Genomic DNA, 17,938 nt, shown 5'->3' with positions numbered 1-17,938 from the left:
TGAGAAGAGGCGCACACCACCTCATATTTACGATGCTGGGTAAAGGAGACGTACTTAGTATCCATGCTATTGATCATCCATCGCTTGACAATTCACCCTGTGGCTCTGCCCTTCACTGACCTTCTTAGCACACTCTGCCCCAGTTCTGCTCGGCCTCTAGGACTCTCTAAGTCTCAAAGATCTGTGTCCAACGTCAAAATCCCTACGCAGCTGACTTGGCATTATACAGCCTCCGCTGGTCATTTATCCAAGTAACTTAACAAGAGTGAAGGATCAGGGCTACGATGCATTTACATCTAAGGAGTAAATGGTGATCCCCCAATACAGCCACGTTAGAGTGCTGGGCTTGCGCATTTGGGAGTATAAAGGGAGCTGGGGGGCCACACTTTCGAAACTGCTTCGACCACAGCACCGCAAGGTAAGTGCTCACAAGTGCCCGCTTTTTTGCTCCATGTAGCTGTGATTATACCTGATCAGGTTACCTGGAGAGGAGAGAAGGCAACACAGCAGCCTTTGCTGAGGGCCTACTAAGCGTAAGGAACTGTGTTAAGGGCAATATGGGAGACAAGATGGCGAGGCCTTTCAAGAAGCTTCTACAAAGAGTAAAAAGACAAGAATATAAGCAATTATGACACCAAAAAAAAAAAAAAAAAAACTAACCTGCAGGATATAAAGCTGAATATAATACGTGCTTACCCCTCTAATTGTTTAGGTCAGTATTATAATTGCAGTTAGCAAATAAACGTGCTAATTTGTGATATCTCTTCTGTGATTGCCTTGAAGTATTATTTGAAATTTTTGTGGTTGGTTATGTAAATTTTTTTCTTATGTCAGGATTTCTGGGAGATGATTGCGGGAAGAAATTCTCCCATGCATTTGATCCATCTCAGAATGCATCCTAGTTTGCTTATTAATGACCAGTTTCCAGACTGCTCATTCATGGCATGCCTTGTGGACTGCGGGCTGGGTCATGTCTGACACTGCAGGAGCATCCCACAGAGGGATTCTGTAGCTTTAGGAGCTTGCGATGCTTCGATTTCTGGCCACCATCTTCACCAGAATACCTTCTGTCATACATTCACAGGGTTAAGAGAAACCTTGGGGATTTTCTGGTCCATCTGTCTCATTTACAGAAGGAAACCAAAGCTCAAGGAAATTACAACAGCTACTTTACAGAGCTGGCATTAGAAAACCGAGGTTCTGCCTCCAAGTGTGATTTCGTTTGAACCAAGGATTCAGAATATGATACTTAATCATTTAATCTTTTCCTGAGAAAGTTGTGAGAATTTTAGGATATAGCTGGAGATTATTAGAGACTCATAAAAGGTAGAGACCAAGAGTACGCGACCAAAGTAGGAAAGCAAGCGTTGAAATGTCTCTTCCTGCCTAAATGGTATTTCACGACATGTTCCCCAGGTTCCATAAAAGTACTGTGTGGTAAATGGGAAGTTTAAGTTAAATTTGATATTGAAAATTATTCAGACTCTTATGGTATCCTGAGATCTTCATGTAGGTTATCAACTTCTGGACTGAGATTCCTTAGTCCCAAATAAGTTATCAGCTACCCTACCTTCATCTTCTCCAAGAGAGTATAGGATATTTAAGAGAGTGCCCTTCCTAGACCTCTTAAAGAAGTCTTGCCCATAATTCACAACTTTTCTCTCATTGACAAAGAATTCAACTTCTGGTCTAAAAGCATCCAAGTTACAATCCGGATCATTACCCTCCCTCCCTCCTTTCTTTTTTGACCCCTCACGGCCCCCTACCCTCAGCCGGAAGCATCATCTCTCTAAGTCCCCATAACACTTCATTTAGACGCTTACAGAATTTGTATTATTCTTCCTTGTTCAAAGATTTATTTGAGCATTTCTCTTAACTGTTCCTAAATTTTGCATTCCTTTAGGGTAGAGACTGTCTTTATCCTTTTTTATACCCCCTATGGAGCTGACATGGTACTTTGCACACACAGAAGATACTCAAAAAAATTGTTAATCAGTGCTGTAATTACCCAATTATTTAAAGAATGATGATTTCACCGAAGGGATAAATGGAAAATGTATTTCCATCCCACACCATCCACAGTGTACTATTTCAATGTAGCTAAACTTAGAAAAGTACAATTTCTAGATTTATTTAAACTCTTCATAGTTCATTTGTTCTTTGTTTGGTTTAGTTTTGGTTTCCGGAATCACTCTCTCAGAAGCCACTTCATTCCTGAAGGACACTAACCATTGCTTTGGAAACCAAGAAGGTAAGAGTCACTTTCATCTTGATTGGGAATACAATAATTGAAATTAGCAAACAGTGTTTTACACATTCTCATTCTTGCCACACTCATAGGAATCTGAAACTGATGAAATTAAAATCCATTACTTAAGTATTTCTAAAGGCAGATTACAAAATATGCACCTAAGGAAGCAGGGCTTCCCAAATTTGCTCATCACACTAACAGGAATAAAACACACTGCAGAACTTTGACACACAAGCTCCAGGTCAATATACTTAGGTTGGCCCCAAACATGATGTTTGTAGGCTCAAGATTCAGTCTTCACACAAGTCTAACTTTGCTGTGTTTTGAGCAGAGGCTGCACCCGTGAATCCCCTCAGCTGTGTCTTTACTCACAAATGATGCTGAGAGAATAAGGAGAAATGGATTCAAACCTATGTCCACTGTAGTAATAAAAAAAAATTACTCCCCCACCTCAAGATTTGTGTTTATTGGAAGTAATTCTAGATGAATTAGTACTAAGGAAACCAAAGTATAATTAAGTCATGACCACACCATTGCTGACAAGATGCAGTAGCTGAGAAGTTCCCAGGAGAGGGCTGAAAGTTGAGAGCAGTGTCATTGTGCACTGACAGCAGTAAGAGCGGTTGGGGAGCACTCAGAAGGTGGTGCTGGAGGTCAGGGAGACTGGGATGGCCATCCCCATTGGAAGACCCCTAAAGACAGGAACAGAGGGGATGGTTGGAGGGAACACAGCTGTGTAGGGCTGGAAGCAGGTCAAGCTCTCAAAACCAAGAAGCAGATAATTAGGGGACTTTCTGGGGGTAGAGTTTCCAGGGACACCATGAGTCATGCCAAGAGAGTTGGATGAGACCTAACAAGGGAAAGTTTTATCAGCCAAGAATACATGGTTTTAGCCCTGGGTCCCAGAGTACAGTTGTATAAATATGGGGACAAGATCTGACTTAGCAACCGGATGCACACAGCGTGTGTTGAGGGGCTTTGCTTGACAGTGAGTGGTGAGCCATCGGTGTGAGGAGGCTGCCAGAGGGCAGTCACCACCTCGGGCATGACACCTAGGTCAGGAGAGGTGAGGGCACATGCTGATGGAGGACAACATGTGGTCTGGATGTCACACTTAAGAGATTAACAGGAGTGAGCTCACTGTGATGGTAAAGGAGATGCAGAAGCACATCACGGAAGAAACAGATGAAGACAGCACTGGGGCTACTTAGCCTGGAAAAGAAAAAGCTAAGGAGGGACTTCCCTGGAGGTCCAGTGGTTAAGACTTCGCCTTCCAGGCTCAATCCCTGGTCGGGGAGCTAAGATCCTATATGCCTTGCAGCCAAAAAACCAAAACATAAAACAGAAGCAATACTGTAACAAATTCAATAAAGACTTGAAAAATGGTCCACATTAAAAAAAAAAAAAAAAGCTAAGGGGAACCCAGAGCAGCCATCAAATGGGTGAAGAGTTGTCTTGTGGGGAGAAGGTTTGAACTCTTTCTGTTGTTACCAAGAGCCGAAAGGAGGATCAAACATCCTGAAGTCACAGAGAGCCAGATTTCAGTTTAAAGCAAGAAGTATCTTTGGCCTGCAGAAACTACCCCAAATGATTTTCCAAAATTTTCAAAAGGGAAAAAAGTCATCTTGAAGGCATTTGAGTAGGCTGGACAACACATTTGCAAGAATATCGCTGAGACAACTCATGCATCATCTAGGCAGTAAAAGTAGGAGATACTGGATTCTGAGTCATGGTTAGAGCTGTGGGTGGAAGAAGAAAAATCTTCACCTCAACACACGCAGTGACTTGAATCCCAGACGGAAAGTCTTGTTTTTCTAAGAGACCTAAAGGTATAGTTTGACCATGAGTCATTGTAGTCTTTCCCCAACTTCAGACTTCAATCTTATACTACTATCACAAATTTTGCAATACCCATTTAAGACCAGTACTGCTAATTCACTTAATATTTTGATTTACCTTGATTCCTTTTTCTTCTTAGATGTGTTTCTAAAAGTTAGCCTATATGCTTGCTATGAAAGTCTGGACCGTCTATCTCAGCATCAGCTGAGACATTTAGATATTCAAAATCTCAAACTCTACTCCAGCTCTGCTGAATCAGAATATCTATTTCAACAAGATACCCAGTTGGATTCCTATGCCCACCAAAGTTTGAGAAACACTGCTTTATATCACTACTATAAACAGATATTTCACTGTCTCTAAGTCGTTAGCACATATTATTCTATTTTATTCTAACTTTCTTCACATTTTCACAAAATATTATCTCTAAACTTGGGATGCATCTTATAATCAATGAAAGGAGTACTGTAATTAGCAGGGTGTTTTCCTTTATTAGTGGGACACAAAATAGGTTATCTTACAATCGATGGCATCTTACATTTTGCTAAAATAAGGTAATAGACTTTAATATAACTATTAAAATTAAGAAATAGTTGCCTAAAATCATTTTGTATTTGACCATTGGGACTATGCCATGGTTTTGGAAAGACTGGCTTTATAAAAGCAAAATAATGCTCCTAAACATCACTGTGTTTGAGGCCCTTGAGAACAATTCAGTTTCCTCAGTCCCAACCACAGAGATTCTGTTGCAGATGATTTTGATGTGGATCAACTTTCGACACTTTGGGTAGCAGGCTGAACACTAAGTCAAGCTAAATGACATCAGATCATACACTTGCAGCCTGATGAGATTCCCTCACACTATAGTGCAACCATTCTCAAACTGTGGCCCATGGATCCTTGGAGATTCCTAAGAACTTTTCAAGAGGTACATGAGGTCAAAACAATTTTCATAATACCCAGATGCCATGTGCTTTCTTCACTGTTTGACTTAATGATGCAAAAGCAAGGATGGATAGACGATCTGACACTTTATTACAAATCAAGACATGGCACCAAGCTGTACTAATAGTCATAGTATTCTTCACAGCCATACACTGACAGTGAAAAAGAATTTTTTTTAATTTAAAAAGCCAGCTTCAGGATTTCCCTGGTGGCACAGTGGCTAAGAATCCGCCTGCCAATGCAGGGGACACGGGTTCGAGCCCTGGTCCGGGAAGATCCCACATGCTGCGGAGCAACTAAGCCCGTGAGCCACAACCACTGAGCCCGTGTGCCACAACTACCGAAGCCCGCATGCTTAGAGCCCATGCTCCGCAACAAGAGAAGCCACCACAATTAGAAGCCCGCGCTCCGCAACGAAGAGTAGCGCTCGCCACAACTAGACAAAGCCTGCACGCAGCAACAAAGACCCAACGCAGCCAAAAATAAATGTAAATAAATAAATAATTTTTTTTAAAAGCCAGCTTCATTGAAAAATGACCTAAAATTTGCAACAATGGAAAGTATTAATTTGACTACATGTCAAATGTATCCACATCTTTATAATATTCTACATGATCAAACAGGAAGTTCATGAAAAGCTCTCCTTTTGCACACTGGACTTTGACATTTGTCTCAAGGAAAAACACATGTGCAGTTGTCTGAGTTGCAAGATGAACCAGCCACTTGATTCATGAAGCACCATTTTTACTTGAAAGAATGACTAGAGGACAAACTATTGTTTCTCAGACTTGTATATCTGGCACACAGTTTCTCAAAAAGCAGTGAAGTGTGTTTATCCTTTCAAGGAAAACTATTGACAGTATTTTTTACTAATGATATAGTTGAGTTTTCAAGCAAAAATTAAAACTTTGGAAGACTTGTGTCTACTATCATTAGCTTGACAACGTCCTAATATTTGAATTTTCTAATGAGATCAGTATTGATATTAATGATTGTGATTTTTTATACTGTATAATGAAACGTGCCAATATTTGGAAGTTCTGTATAATTCAGTGAACAATATTTTCCAAATGATCAATGTATGATGTTTACACATGGGTAAAAGTTTCATTCAAAGTTCAACACAGACCAACAGATCATAATGTTTGTTGATATGGTTTCAGATTCCACATTGCAACTAGCCTTTAAGGAACTACCACAGAAACTACCACGTGTCAAGTTTTGGTATAGTATCTAAAAAGAATTTCCACAATTATGTGAAAGGGCAATTAAAATACTCTTTCCTTTTCCAAATTATATATCTGTGAAAGATTTTCTATATCTACTTTAACCAAAAAACAAACAACAAAAAACCAAAAAACCATACAGCAACAGACAGAATACAGAAGCAAGCATGAAAACCCATCCATCTTCTACTCAGCAGACATTAAAGTGAGTTGCAAAAATGAAAAACAACGGTACTCTTGCCACTAATTTTTTTGTTTTGGAAAATATAGTCATTTTCATAAAAATATGTCATTAATGTTAACATGCAATGAATTTGATAGGAACTTTAAATGAATTAGATTTTCTCAATTTTGACTTCTAATACCATAAATATTGGTAGATATGACCTGCATAAACCAAACTCACTGGGTTCTCAATGGTTTTTAAGAGTGTGAAGGGGTTCTGAGGAAACAAAGCTTGAGAACTGCTGCTGTTGTAAAACTCACTTAAGCCACAAAAGTAGGGACTATCTTCACAGATGAGGAAACAATATGGATGAATTCTTCCTCTCCACCAGGCAGTAACTGAGAACATTTAAACCGCATGAAGCCTGCAAGCCAGAGGTCCTCTTTGTGGTGCTATATTGAGTTCCAATCTCTTAACTATGAAAACTTAACCACGAGCACACAGATGGTTCAGCAGAGCCTCTGGCCAAAGTAAAATCGAAATGCAACTTATCCTGAATAAGATCCAGAGGGTCGCAGTTGCTCCTCTTTCTGTAGGACTAGATTCCCCCAGAATCTCAAGGAGGGATATTGAAACAACAGTTACCAACGAAGAGTAATTTCATAAAGTGTAAGATTGAGGGCGGGGGAAGTTCCAAGAGACAACCATAAAATGTTCAATTTTCCCACTTTTAATAGGAAACATAAAAGGCTTTATTCAAAACATATGACCTATTTCTTAAGAGAGATATGGGGATACATGTGTGTAATTGAACTCCATTTTATGGCCACTTACAGAAGAATGTATGGAAAAGAAAAAGCAGAGAAAGAAAGGGAGAAGGGGAAGAGTTGTGGGGAAAAGAATAGAGGGTCAGAAAGGATACGGAAAGAGGTCCAGAGGGAACAGGAAAAGCAAATGCAGATGAGGAAAAGGAACCAGAAAAGTCACACAACCTGCAGGGGCCTTAGAAATGAGCTAGCTTGCTTCTTCATTTTAAGTGAAATTAGTGGCCCAAAGAAGTTAAGTGGTTTGACCAAGTTCGGTGCCGGGACTTTAAGCCAAATTTGTCTAGCTTCTAAGCAAGGAAAACACATAAAGAGAAGGTCTGTGAAAAGGGATTGTTTGGAAAGAAGTGACGGGAGGGATGAGCGGGAGGGTGGACAGAGAGAGAGAGGCAGAAAGATACATAAACACACCATACACGTACATGCACACACACACACACGCTAAGCAGTGAGTTCTAAAGCAGGTATTTAATTAAACACTGTTTGTCACACCCCGACACTGCTACACATAACTAAAGTTTGGAGACCCCTGCCTTAAGCCCAGTACTTCTCAACTCTACTATGCCTAGAAATCACCTGGAGATCTTGTTAAAGTGCAGATTCTGGTTTTGTAATGCGGGGTGGTTCTGAGATTCTGAATGTCTAACAACTCCTCGGTGATGCTGATGCAACGTGTTCAAGGACCACTCTTGGAGTCAGAAGGCCCTACACCAGCAGTTCTCAGAGTGTGGTCCCTGGACCACAATGATGAATTCACCATCAGCTGATGAATGCACCACCAGCATTGCCTAAGAACTTGCTAGAAATGCATATTCTCAGGCCCCATCCCATACCTACTGAATCAGAAGCTCTGGGGGTGAGGCCCAGAAATCTGTGTTTTAACAAGCTGTCCAGGTAATTCTGGTGCATATTAAAGTTTGGAACCATTGCACTAGGCCATAATGTCTCCTATCACCTTGTTGCCTGTAATTGGCTAAACAAGTGTGGCAGTACTTTATGTTCAAGTCATTACTTTTCACTGGGCTATCTGAACTTTCTACTAGGAATTATCAACATTCCAGTAATTCTTTTCAGACACCCTTAAGATTTGGGAATGACACCGAGATCATGAGGCTCAAATGTGATGTGTAATTAAGGAAGTATTCTCTGAGGCCTCCTTTATTAGGCTCAGCTTGTCTTCCTCTAATTGGTTTAGACTTCCACACCTGGAGCTGGACTAAGAGATGTCCCCTCAAACTTTTTTCTTGGAGTAAAATATCTCCTTTAGCTCACCCCCACTTGCCCACTCTAGGCCCCTATACCAGGTCCTGGATTCCTCAGAACGTAGGTTAATCCCAGGAACTTTTGAATCTGGCCCCCTGTCTGAATGGAAATAACAGGATGGAGCTCCCCAAAGCTCCAGATTCAGCAGCCCTGGTCTTCCCAGCCCCTGCAGTCATGAGCTCTGATGCAGAGATGGCCATTTTTGGAGAAGCAGCTCCCTACCTGTGGAAATCAGAGAAGGAGAGAATCGAGGCTCCAAATCGCCCATTTGATTCTAAGAAAGCTTGCTTTGCAGTGGATGATAAGGAATTTTATGTGAAAGGTATGATCCAGAGCAAGGAAAATGACAAAGTCACAGTCGAGACCCTCGACAACCGTGTAAGTGTTGATCTCAGATGTCCTTGCTAACATGGGCATCCCCCTTTGCCTTTGGAGTAGAATAGTAGAAATTGCATGCTGGCCCATAGGAATCTGAAGATAGAACAAGACTCACATTGATCTACTCTGAGTGAAGTCGCAGGTAAAAACTGCCATGGCACGTACCTTTCCTCTGGCTCTTTCCTTCGAGGACTTGGGCTTTGAGAGTTTTTATGATGTTTGCTTTGGAGAAAGGGGAAGGTGGTGGTGGAAGAGTTTGGACTGTTTAAGGGAGAGATTGATACAGATTGCTGCTGGATGGGCGAATATACCAAATAGAACTCTCTAGGCTGCAGAGTGACTTACAGAGGGAGCTCCAGAGGCAATGCCTAATTTAATGCAGAGAATTACAGAGCACCATTCAATTCAATCCTTACTGGACACGCACCATGTCTAGGTCACAGTGTCTATCACTCTGCAAATATGAGCAAATCTCAGTCCCGCTTCCCCAAAGTTTATCATCTAGTGTAGGAATCAAGAGTACACGGTGGGTATGGGGACTTCCCTGGTGGCACAGAGGTTAAGAATCCGCCTGCCGATGCAGGGGACACGGGGTCAATCCCCGGTCCCAGAAGATCCCACATGCCGCGGAGCAACTAAGCCCGTGCACCACAACTACTGAGCCTGCACTCTAGAGCCCGCGAGCCACAACTACTCAGCCCGTGCGCCACAACTACTGAAGCCCGTGTGCCTAGAGCCTGTGCTCTGCAACAAGAGAAGCCATCACAATGAGAAGACCGTGCACCGCAACGAAGAGTAGCCCCCACACGCCACAACTAGAGAAAAGCCCGTGTGCAGTAAGGAAGACCCAACGCAGCCAAAAATAAATAAATAAAATAATTTTTTAAAAAAAGAGTACATGGTAGGTATGAATCGCAGTTCACAAATTCAAGCATACAAGACAGATGATGATGACGATGATGATGATGATGATTGTTATTATTAAACTTAACCTCTGGTGTCAGCCTCTTTTCACAGGGCCGGAAATAAATTTTCTGGAGTTACTATTGGGGTCCCCTCCCCAGAGCCATGCCACATTTTCAGTAATACCACATGGGGTGTCACTGCCCCCCCTGAAGGATTGCTAAGAAACAAGCCCCAGTTTCTTTTTTCTTTTTTTTTTTTTTGGAAAAGATTTTTTTATCCAGTGTTTAAGTAAGATTAAAAACTACAAGATTTTGCTTGCAGCTGATGAGCAAGAAGAGAAAAGTTAAACCCAAATTATCATCTGATTGGCTAGTTAAAACGCTCTGACTCAAGATCAAATTATTCAGTGACACACCAGTTACTTTGTGTGGGCTGAGGAGTTCTGGAGCAAAACAGCCCTAAACAAAACATATCATCTGAGAGCACAGGGCTAATGGGCATATGAAATACTAAACAAGAAAGCTGATAAAGGGAGGCTGTCGCAGACCTTTTGCTATTTTAGGCTTCTAGCAGTTGCTTACCATATACAAGGACCTAGCAGCCAGTTATTTTATCTCTTGACTTATCTGAGGTTAAACAACTTTAACCCACTAAGCAGGAATAAAGAGACACTTTGTAGATGAGTTGGAAAACATAAAGCAGTCCCACTTCTCCAGTAGAGTTTTAGTTGACTTAAATCATAAGAGAAACAATGATTACTGCACATATTGTCCTTGTCACACTGCATCTGTTGAGTAGAATTTCCATTCCAAGTGTTGTTTTCATCTTCACCATCGTCTTGAGTCCTCAATCTATATATCTTGCCCTCCTTTTTCAAGTCTTCCCCCCGTTTCTCCAGCACTCTTTTTCTGACTGGTTCCCTTTTGTCTGAGTTGCTAGAGGATGCAAGGTTTGAGGATTCCAATGATGCTGCTCTCACCGAGGTCTGTGCAGGAGGAGGATTACTAAATAAGAAGTTGCTAATCAATCTCCAGATGGCAAGGAATGGGTAAAGTACTGTCCCCAAGAATGTCCAAAAGTCGCCACTGGAAGAATGTACCATGGATGTAGTTGGTCTTCCTGCTGGCAACAGTACCACTGAAGCACTTGGGGCAAGTTCCAAATCCAGTAATTTCTTTTTATAATCTTCTTTGGTAAATTCCCTCCTGGGAAACATTGTCGCTAATGAAAAATTACTGTAAGTGTTGCCAACAGTCTGTGCAGCAAACTGCCTTGCTGCTTCTAGAGGAGCATCAGAAGGGAACTGATTTGTGAAGGAAGAACCATCAGGAAGACGGAATTGAATTCTCGCAACACTGCTTCCTTCTGTTGCGGAAGAGTCTCTCTTGACTTCCATTTCTGCCTGTTTGGCCAGCAGGGCTGCAGCTTTAGCAGCTTCTACTTCTTCCTGTGTCTTTGCAAAACGAGCAGCTCTCTCTGCACGGTCCAGTGCAATCATCTGTTTTATACGCTCTCGAGCTGCCCTATCTTCTGCCTTTTCTCTGTTCCTTTCTTCTAACATTCCTTTTGTTAATTCTTCTTCTTGCTTTCTTTTATAATCCAACATTTCTTTTCCAGTTTTCCTCCTCTCAATTTCCTCCTTAATCTCTCTCTGTTCTTCCTCTTTCCTTTTCTCTTCTCTCTTTTCTTCAAGTTGTTTGGTTAGTCTTTCCACTCTGACGGTGAGCTCCTCTGTAGGTCTCTGATTTGAACATCCACCAGGCTCTGGAGACACAGTGGCCTGGCCTGAAATTTCTCCTCCTGTTGCAGAATCTGACTTTGTATCAGAAGTGGGTGGTGTCTCACAGAGCTCTGCATTTCTGGACTGACAGTTTTCAGAAGTGTTGTTCTGATCAAATGAGGTGGATGGAGTAGAGACTGAACTTTCTCACTGGCCACTATTTGCCACTGATATTTCACCTTTTAACGAGTGCATCTGCCGGACTTTGTGGATTCTGGTAACAAGTTCATCTGCAGGAACACTTCCTGCTATTACTTCCAAGGGAATTCCACTGTCTCCAATAAAGAAACTGGATGGAACACACACTACAGGATAGATCTGTGAAAACTGTAGGCAGGCTTCACTTTTGGTATCGATTTTCACAGCAACAAAGCTGTTGGAAGATGCTTCTGTCACTTTCTCATCTTCCCAACTTGCAGCCATCTGTGTAGCCTGTTCATCATCACCTGCCACGAACACCACGAAGACCGCGCCGCTCCTCTTGGCCGACGCGATGGCGGCCGGAATGGCGCCCTGGAACCACAGCATCGCTGCCCTCGGGCACAGGCGCTCGCTCGACGTGTTGCCGCCTCGGTCCCGGAGCCGACCCGCCCTATCCGTCTTTGGGCCCCCACGGCCCGCCTCCGGCTCCGCACCGGCGCGCAGGCCCGTCAGCGGCTCCCAGGACGCGTGCAAGCGCGCAGGCCGAGGCGCGCCCCGCGACACATGACGCCACGCGTCGCCGTTGGCAGCGCGCCCCTGTCCTTTGTCTCGTTGGCAAGTCGGTGCATGCGGGAGCCCGGGAGACCGCAGGCCCTGCAGTCCCGGAAGTGGAAGGAGCGCCCCAGTTTCTGAACCTTCAGGACACACAGATTTTTCCATCTTCCTTATGCTATTTTGGATGTCCCTCTCTCTCTAGTTTAGGGCGGTGGGGCAGAAGGGCTTCCTTTCCTCAAGAGATTTGGTCTATATCAACAAATCTCCTCCCTTTTATCTTTTCGGTAAAACCCTCAAAGCTCTTCTGAGGATTAGGGCTTTTGGAAAACAAACGCTAGAAAGGCTTACAGGCTCTCTCGCTTTTATGCCCTATTTTCTACCTTTCCTGAGTAATGGAGTGCCAGTTGTATGCTTAAAGGGGAGGGAAAACAGAGAGGGGAAAATTAGGTAATAGTCTCAAAATACTGTTCAGGCATGGACCATGCTTCAAGTCCAAATGTTTTAACTATTAGGGCAGCGGTGCAAGGAATTCTGGAAGCCTTGAAAAGACAGGCAAGAGCAGAAACAGGTCATGGAAGAGGTGGCACTTCAGAAGAGCTTTGAAGTTTGCTAGATGTAATTTCAATGTAGATATATTCCAGACAAAGGGACCCACATGAGCAGCGGTATTGAGGTGGAGATTTACAGAACACACTGGAAGAGTTTTTTCCAATCTTCCAAGCTTGATCTCATTGCAGCACTCATAGCAAATGGGGTAAACAGAGGCAAGCTGCTGTGGCCTTGGCCATCCTGAGTTCCACCTGGCCACCCTGAGGCTGAAGGGCTCTATAACTTTGCACACCTGTAACCCTCTTCTGGCACACAGAATGGCATGCTGACTTGGGGGCATCAGACCAGAATTGATTATACAGTTTGACCAGTCTTAGATTTATCAAGAACACTTATTTACGGATCATCTCTGGGCACAGAAATGATCCATAAAGTTAACCACGGTAATGGGGTAATCTCACCACAATATCTCACCATTTTCACCCCACTGGTAGGTCACCACATCGGCTCTCCCACTCATCATGTGATTTTTCCTCTCAATATCCAGACACTCACTCCGAACAGTGACCAAGTCTTCCCCATGAACCCTCCCAAATTTGACAAGATCGAGGACATGGCCATGATGACCCACCTACACGAGCCAGGAGTGCTGTACAACCTCAAAGAGCGTTACGCAGCCTGGTTGATCTACGTGAGTACCCTTCAACCTCTCTTTATTCCATTTCCTTCTCTTAGTAAAGTCAAGATCCATAGGTTGAATTTTCTGATTTTCTCAGACCTACTCAGGCCTCTTCTGTGTCACCGTCAACCCATACAAGTGGCTGAAGGTGTACAACCCTGAGGTGGTGATGGCCTACAGAGGCAAAAAGCACCAGGAGGCCCCGCCCCACATCTTCTCCATCTCTGACAACGCCTATCAGTTCATGTTGACTGGTGAGTAATTTCTTTAATCCATATTTTAAAAAATAGTTTTAGTGAAGTATTCAAGTCCTTTAACTGCACTGGTTCTTAGTTAATTACTCGAGCCCTTCATAGGCTTTGGTCATCCAAACGGTGCAATGACCAAAGTGACCTCAGTAGATTCAGAGGATGTCAGGATGGAAAGCCAGGGGCGCAGTATCTTCCATTACCAGTCACGGTTCTTAAGCCAGAGCTTGGGACTGAAGCCACACTAAGTACATGCTTCTCTGGGGGTGGATGTGAAGCACAAGGAGATGTGCTGCCCCCACCTCCAAAGAAACCCCCAACAGGAACACACTTGGAAGAGAGACTATATTAGTAGCCACTTAGGAATGCAAAGTTGGAGAAATGGGCACAGCAACTTCCCTTCACCTGTTTTCTCAGGCTCCCTCTTTCTCCTCCTTAAATTTCCAGAATAGCAGATGAAATAGCAGAGATGTGGTAATACTGTCACCCTTGTCATGCCTAACATCACTTCGGTCTGTTCCACTTTCACCTGATTTGACTTGGTGCAGAGAGAAGTAGAAGCAAGCATCTGAGATCTGAAGATGCTTAAAAGTCATCCAGGACAATGTTGCCCAAACTTCAGCCATTCCAATGTCACATTCGCAATCCTGGCCATTTCTGCATATTTAAAATCTTTCCTTATAGTGACTGAAGTTCCGTCCATTTCAAAAAGGAAGAATAGGGAATTCCCTGGCGGTCCAATGGTTAAGACTCTGTGCTTCCACTGCAGGGGACACGGATTCGATACCTGGTCAGGGAACTAAGATCCCACATGCCACGTGGCGTAGCCAAAAATAAAAATAAAATAGGAACCGAACAAATCTGCCCTTTGATCTGGAGGAAAACTATTTTTTAAAAAAAGGAAGAATAATATCACTATTAGTATTAGTTTCTTAGGACTGCCGTAACCAAGTACTACACACTGGGTAGCCTAAGCAACAGAAATGCATTGTGTCACAGCTCTGGAGCCTGGAAGTCTGAGATCAAGGTGTCAGCAGGGTTGGTTCCCTCTGAGGGCCGAGAGGGAGAATGTGGTCCAGGCCACTCTCCCAGCTTCCGGTGGTTTGCTGGCCATCCTTGCCATCCCTTGGCTTATAGAATCATCACCTTGATCTGCACTTTCATCTTCACATTGTGTTCTCATCTGTCTCCAAATTTCTCTTTTTATAAGGACACCAGTCATATTGGATTAGGGGCCCACCTACTCCAGTATGACCTCATCTTCACTAATTACATCTGCAATGACCCTATTTCCAAATAAGGTCACATTTTGAGGTACTGGGGGTTAGTTAGGGCCTCAACATATTAGTTTGTTGGGGGGAACACAATTCAACCTATAACACTCTTGTAAATGGAAAACCACGGTCACTGTCCACAAGTAGAAAGTAAAGGTGAAAGAAAAAGGCAATGACAACAAATCAGTGTCCATAAATTCTAATTAGAAGCTGTGGCTTCTTACAAGTTCTAAGTCTGAGACTTGCTTTCTTTGTTGAAAAGGGAGATAAGAAAGCGCTATTGAGGAGGTAAAGATCTGTGAACACGAATAACTTCCACACTGTGGGACTCACCGTTCACTTCCCATGCTGCCCACGTTACACATCCAGCATTTGGGAAATCTGCACAAATTGTCTCCAAGAAGATTCGACATGCCCAAATCATCACACCACTAGTTAATGGCAAAGCCAGAACTAGAACTCATGGGCTCTGTCTACCCCCAATGTTGCCTGATTTGTATATCCTGCCTGTATCTTGTTTATTTATTCTGTCCTGCTTCCTTCTGCATTTCTAGATCGAGACAACCAGTCCGTCCTCATCGCGTGAGGACTTGGAAGGGGCTGTCCATTCCTTCTGCTCTCCTTTAGCTCACTTACTTTTTTAAAAAAATTTATTTTATTGAAGTATACTTGATTTACAATGTTGTATTAATGTCTGCTGTACAGCAAAGTGATTCAGTTATACATATATATTCCTTTTCATATTCTTTTCCATTTTGTTTTATCACAAGGTATTGAATATAGTTCCCTGTGCAATGCAGTAGGACCTTGTTGGTTATGCATTCTATATCTAATAGTTTGAATCTACTCATCCCAAACTCTCAATCCATTTGTCCTCCATTCCCCCTTTCCTTGGTCCCCTTGGCAATTACAAGTCTGTTCTCTATGTCTGTGTATCTCACTTTATTTTATTTTATTTTACTTTATTATATTTTATTTATTTTTGGGTGTGTCGGGTCTTAGTTGCAGCACTCGGGATCTTTTGTTGGGGCGCGTGGGCTCTTCGCTGTGGTGTACAGGCTTCTCTCTAGTTGTGGCAGGCGGGTTTTCTCTTCTCTAGTTGTGGCACGCAGGCTCCAGAGTGTGTGGGCTCTGTAGTTGTGGCACGCGGGCACCAGAGCACGTGGGCTCTGTAGTTTGTGGCACGTGGGCTCTAATTGAGGCACACAAGCTCAGTAGTTATGGCGTGCAGGCTCGGTTGCCCCGCGGCATGTGGGATCTTAGTTCCCTGACCAGGGATTGAACCCGCGTCCCTTGCATTGCAAGGCGGGTTCTTTACCACTGGACCACCAGGGAAGTCCCTCTCACTTACTTTTAAATCAACAGCGGAGAATCCGGGGCTGGGAAGACAGTGAACACCAAGCGTGTGATCCAGCACTTTGCAGCAACTGCGGTCACTGGGGAGAAGAGGAAGGAGCAGCGGCCGGGCAAGATGCAGGTGAGCAGCTTCCTGCACCTGGAAGGCTTGCTGGAATGACTATAACTGAAACCCCAGGTGAGCCCCAAGTGTCCGCAGGGCTTTGTGCTCAGCAGAGATGCACAGCACGAGGTCCTGCCCCAGGGGGTGTTTACCGGGCAAGGCAGGAAATGGCTCCACCTTGTGGACTCGGGCTCTAGCACCAGCTCCATCAGCAACAGCCGAGTGACCTTGAACAACTCCACATCCTCCTTTGGCGAAGGAATGGTTTAGGCCAGTGGTTCTCAAACTGGAGTGCACGTCAGAATCACCAGGAGGGTTCGTTAACAACGGATTGCTGGTCCCCAGGCCCAGAATTTCTGACTGAAATTCCTGTCTCACATTCAAAATCCTGGCATGTTGCATTTCTGTCATGTTCCCATTGTTCATGCCCTGTCCAGGGATCACACTTTGAGAACCACTGGGCTGGACAGTAGTTTCCAAACAGCTCTGAAGTCAGAAAGGCAAGCAATCATGTGGGGAAGGGGGAAAGGTGAAAACTCTGCTTTCTATAAGTGGATTTCTATGTAATAATTCTCACAAAATATTTTATGCAACTTAAACATTTTTTTGAGAACCACTGTTTCTATCATATGGGTCACTTTCATTGCTCACAGTCTGTTTCTACTTCTGAACCCGAATATCTGTATAAATGGGTCCTGGTGCATGCAGGAACAGAGGTCTATATTTTACAAATCCATAATTTATAATAAAATGTTATCAGAGAAGAAAGGCCATCTGGGAGATTGAGAGGTAGCGGGTAGGGCTCCAACCTGGAATCTGGTGTGGCCAGAAGCCACTTTGATGCTGTGCTAAGACTCCTTCTACGATGGGACCTTGAAGCCTCCTTGGGTGGGGTGGGGATGGGCCTGTGGGTACTCAGCACAACTGTACCTGCCACCAGCCTGAGCTGGGCGACATCTCTCCCTGGGACCTTCCCAGAGCATCCACACTTTTGAGTCACTGGGAAGTTACTTCGGAAGACGTCCAAAGTCCTCTCTTTTCCTCTTCTCACTTATTATTAGGGAACCCTGGAAGACCAGATCATCCAGGCCAGCCCCCTCCTGGAGGCCTTTGGAAATGCCAAGACCGTGAGGAATGACAACTCCTTGAGATTCGTTAAGACTCAGTCCAATTGTCAATGACCCCCAGAAAGAAAACCCTCTCCTCCAATGCTGAATATGAAAAATGGCCACATAAACTAGGATATACCTGGCCTTAGTCTACCCCCAAGCGCTTCAGATCAAGCTGCCCAACCGGGATATTCTGATAACCCTTCAAAGAACATTTTGTCTTATTCCCAGCCGAAGGAAGATTTAGCTGTCCTTCCCTAACTAATCAGCATCACCTCAGAGCCTCCTGAAGTCACAATGATTCAAGATTCAAATTCCACAAGTACAAAATGACTTCTCTATGCTA

The 17,938-nt window shown here is 43.6% G+C and overlaps 1 protein-coding gene and 1 pseudogene across 1 annotated transcript in view; one reads left to right on the top strand and one right to left on the bottom strand.

Annotated features, from left to right (window-relative positions):
* The first annotated feature begins 8,688 nt into the window (after positions 1 to 8,688).
* The window catches only part of LOC132350466 (myosin-13-like), a 98,186-nt gene continuing 88,936 nt past the window's right edge, over positions 8,689 to 17,938 (top strand). The window contains exons 1-6 of the mRNA XM_059899651.1: positions 8,689 to 8,892; positions 13,371 to 13,514; positions 13,600 to 13,756; positions 15,579 to 15,606; positions 16,390 to 16,501; positions 17,545 to 17,637. Coding sequence (XP_059755634.1) covers positions 8,689 to 8,892; positions 13,371 to 13,514; positions 13,600 to 13,756; positions 15,579 to 15,606; positions 16,390 to 16,501; positions 17,545 to 17,637 — 738 coding nt within the window. The remainder of the gene's footprint in view (positions 8,893 to 13,370; positions 13,515 to 13,599; positions 13,757 to 15,578; positions 15,607 to 16,389; positions 16,502 to 17,544; positions 17,638 to 17,938) is intronic.
* LOC132350234 (UBX domain-containing protein 4-like) lies at positions 10,083 to 12,106 on the bottom strand (annotated as a pseudogene).

This window comes from Balaenoptera ricei, chromosome 16 (genome assembly GCF_028023285.1).
Source record: "Balaenoptera ricei isolate mBalRic1 chromosome 16, mBalRic1.hap2, whole genome shotgun sequence".
In the NCBI taxonomy this organism is placed as follows: Eukaryota; Metazoa; Chordata; class Mammalia; order Artiodactyla; family Balaenopteridae; genus Balaenoptera; species Balaenoptera ricei.
This window is presented reverse-complemented; position numbering and strand designations above follow the sequence as displayed.